This window comes from Phytophthora parasitica, assembly GCF_000247585.1.
Source record: "Phytophthora parasitica INRA-310 unplaced genomic scaffold supercont2.66, whole genome shotgun sequence".
Classification (NCBI taxonomy): Eukaryota; Oomycota; class Peronosporomycetes; order Peronosporales; family Peronosporaceae; genus Phytophthora; species Phytophthora nicotianae.
This window is the reverse complement of record NW_008649052.1, coordinates 232058-234388: the sequence shown is the minus strand read 5'-3', so window position 1 is coordinate 234388 and position 2331 is coordinate 232058. Positions and strand designations below refer to the sequence as shown.

The window sequence follows — 2331 nt, the reverse complement described above, 5'->3', positions numbered from 1 at the left end:
TTTATTTTGATCTGTGGCGCCGTTGTCAATACTGGCCCCCGCTTCCAGAAGAGTGTCTACCACATTCGCATGACCATAGAATGCAGCAGCCATAAGAGGTGAGTTGCCCACCTTATTCGCCATGTCAACACTTGCACCCTTCTCGAGAAGCATCTCAACAACGGAGAGATGGCCATTCTCAGAAGCGATATAAAGGGCGGTGGCCCCATTGGGATGTTGCGCATCAACGGTGGCCCCAGCTTTGAGAAGAATGTCCACCACATTCTCGTGGTCATTAAAGGCCGCAATCATAAGTGGCGTCCAGCCCTCGTTATCCGGCATATCAATATTTACTCTTTTCTCGACATCTAGTTCAGCAACAGCGACATCATCACAATGCTGTGAAGCGCTGAGTAGAGCAGTGGACCCATTACGATATTGTGAATTAATGTAGGCTCCACCTTTCAAAAGAATGTTCACCACATTTGCATGACCATTGGAGGCAGCTAGCAAAAGGGGTGTCCAGCATTCCGTAGTCAGCATATCCACACTTGCGCCCTTGTCGAGAAGAATCTCAACGACTGGGAGATGACCCCGATCAGCAGCAAAGTTTAAAGCTGTATGCCCATCTCCATTTTTCAAATTGATGTTAGCTCCAGCTTCGAGGAGAATGGCCACCACATCCGGATTGCAGTCTCGGGAAGCTGTCATCAATGGCGTCAATCCCTTGTCACCGCTTGGTAAGTTGAGATCGTTGTAGGTATCACGCACGAGCGTTTTAATTACCTTGAGGTCACGACGTTCGCACGCAATTCGTAAAGCTGTGTCTCCATTTCGGCTCTTCGTGGCAATACTGTTGCATGATGCGACTACAATCGGAGCTGCCGGTGGTGATGGCTGCGATACATTTTCATTCTCCAAAGTTTGCATATAAATGAGGTGCACAAGTTCCAAGTAGCCACTGAAGTACGCCACAGTCAGCGGTGACCAATTCTGGAAGTCTCCACATATACTAATATCCGCTCCATTATCAACAAGAATTCGAACAACAGCCAAGCGTTTATACCAAGCGGCTGTGATCAATGCTGTTCCTCCATTCGGCAAACGCGCATTCATGTTGACGCCTCGATTCACTAAAAATTGGACAATATCGGAGTATCCCAGTTGGGCAGCAGTGATGAGAGGAGTGTACCCTTCCTTGTCGGCTAGTTCAATCGACGCTCCACGATTCACGAGTTCCACGACAGCATCGAATTGACCGTGCTCACACGCAATATTTAGAGCTGTCGACCCATTTGGTCGCTTGAAATCAACATCGGCTCCGCGTCGTACCAATTCCTTCACCACTCCACGATGTCCTCGCTCAGCGGCTCTCATAAGGGAAGTCCAGCCCTCACCATTCGTCAAGTCAGGAGAAGCACCACTCGCTAGCAAAGTGGTAGCCACAGCTGCATGGCCTTGCAATGCCGCGCTGATGAGCGGACTAAGACCTTCCGAATTAATATGGTTTATCTTTGCCCCATGCGTGATAAACGACTCAACTATCGGAAGATAACCGTGCCAAGATGCATATAAAAGCGGTGTGGTTCCACCTTCGAGCTTGACATCGACATTGGCTCCTGCTTCAAGAAGAATCTCCACCACGATTGTATGACCATTTCTGACAGAACTCATTAGAGGGGTCCAGCCCTCATTGTCTGGCAAATCGACACTTGCACCGCTCTCGACAAGTAATTTGACAATGGAGATGTTGCCTTTACTAGACGCGATATTAAGCGCGGTGGACCCGTTGGGACTCTGCGTGTCAATATTAGCCCCAGACGTGAGAAGAATGCCCACAATATGCTCGTAGTTAAACGAAGCGGCGACCATAAGGGGCGTACTGCCGTCCACATGCGGTATGTCGACATCTGCGCCATTCACAAGAAGTAATTCAGCAGCAGCAAGATATCCCCAAAAAGAAGCCCAGTAAAGGGCGGTGAATCCGTACGAATCTTGTGAGTCAACTTTGGATCCAGCTTTGAGCAGGATGTTCATCACGTTCGTGTGGCCATGTTGGGCAGCGATCATAAGGGGTCTCCATTTCTTCTTATTTGGCGTATCAACACGTGCACCTTTCTTGAGAAGTAATTCAGTAATAGCAAGGTAGCCATGTTCACAGGCGATGTGAAGAACAGTGTCTCCACTGGGAAGCTGGAAGCCAATGTTGGCTCCAGCTTTCAAAAGGATGTCCACCACATTGGTGTTGCCACGGGAGACAGCGAACGCAAGGGGTGTCTTGCCGTCTGCACTTGTCACTTCCAGATTAGCGCCATGTTCAACCAGTAAGCTTACCACTTCAGTGTGGCCAGT

The 2331-nt window shown here is 49.2% G+C and overlaps 1 protein-coding gene across 1 annotated transcript in view; it reads right to left on the bottom strand.

The window, feature by feature from the left end:
* Nucleotides 1-25: 25 nt before the first annotated feature.
* The window catches only part of PPTG_17374 (hypothetical protein), a gene marked incomplete at both ends in the record, with an annotated part of 5330 nt that continues 3024 nt past the window's right edge, over nt 26-2331 (bottom strand). The window contains 2 exons of the mRNA XM_008915018.1: nt 26-31; nt 112-2276. Of these exons, the coding sequence (XP_008913266.1) occupies nt 26-31; nt 112-2276 (2171 nt within the window). The remainder of the gene's footprint in view (nt 32-111; nt 2277-2331) is intronic.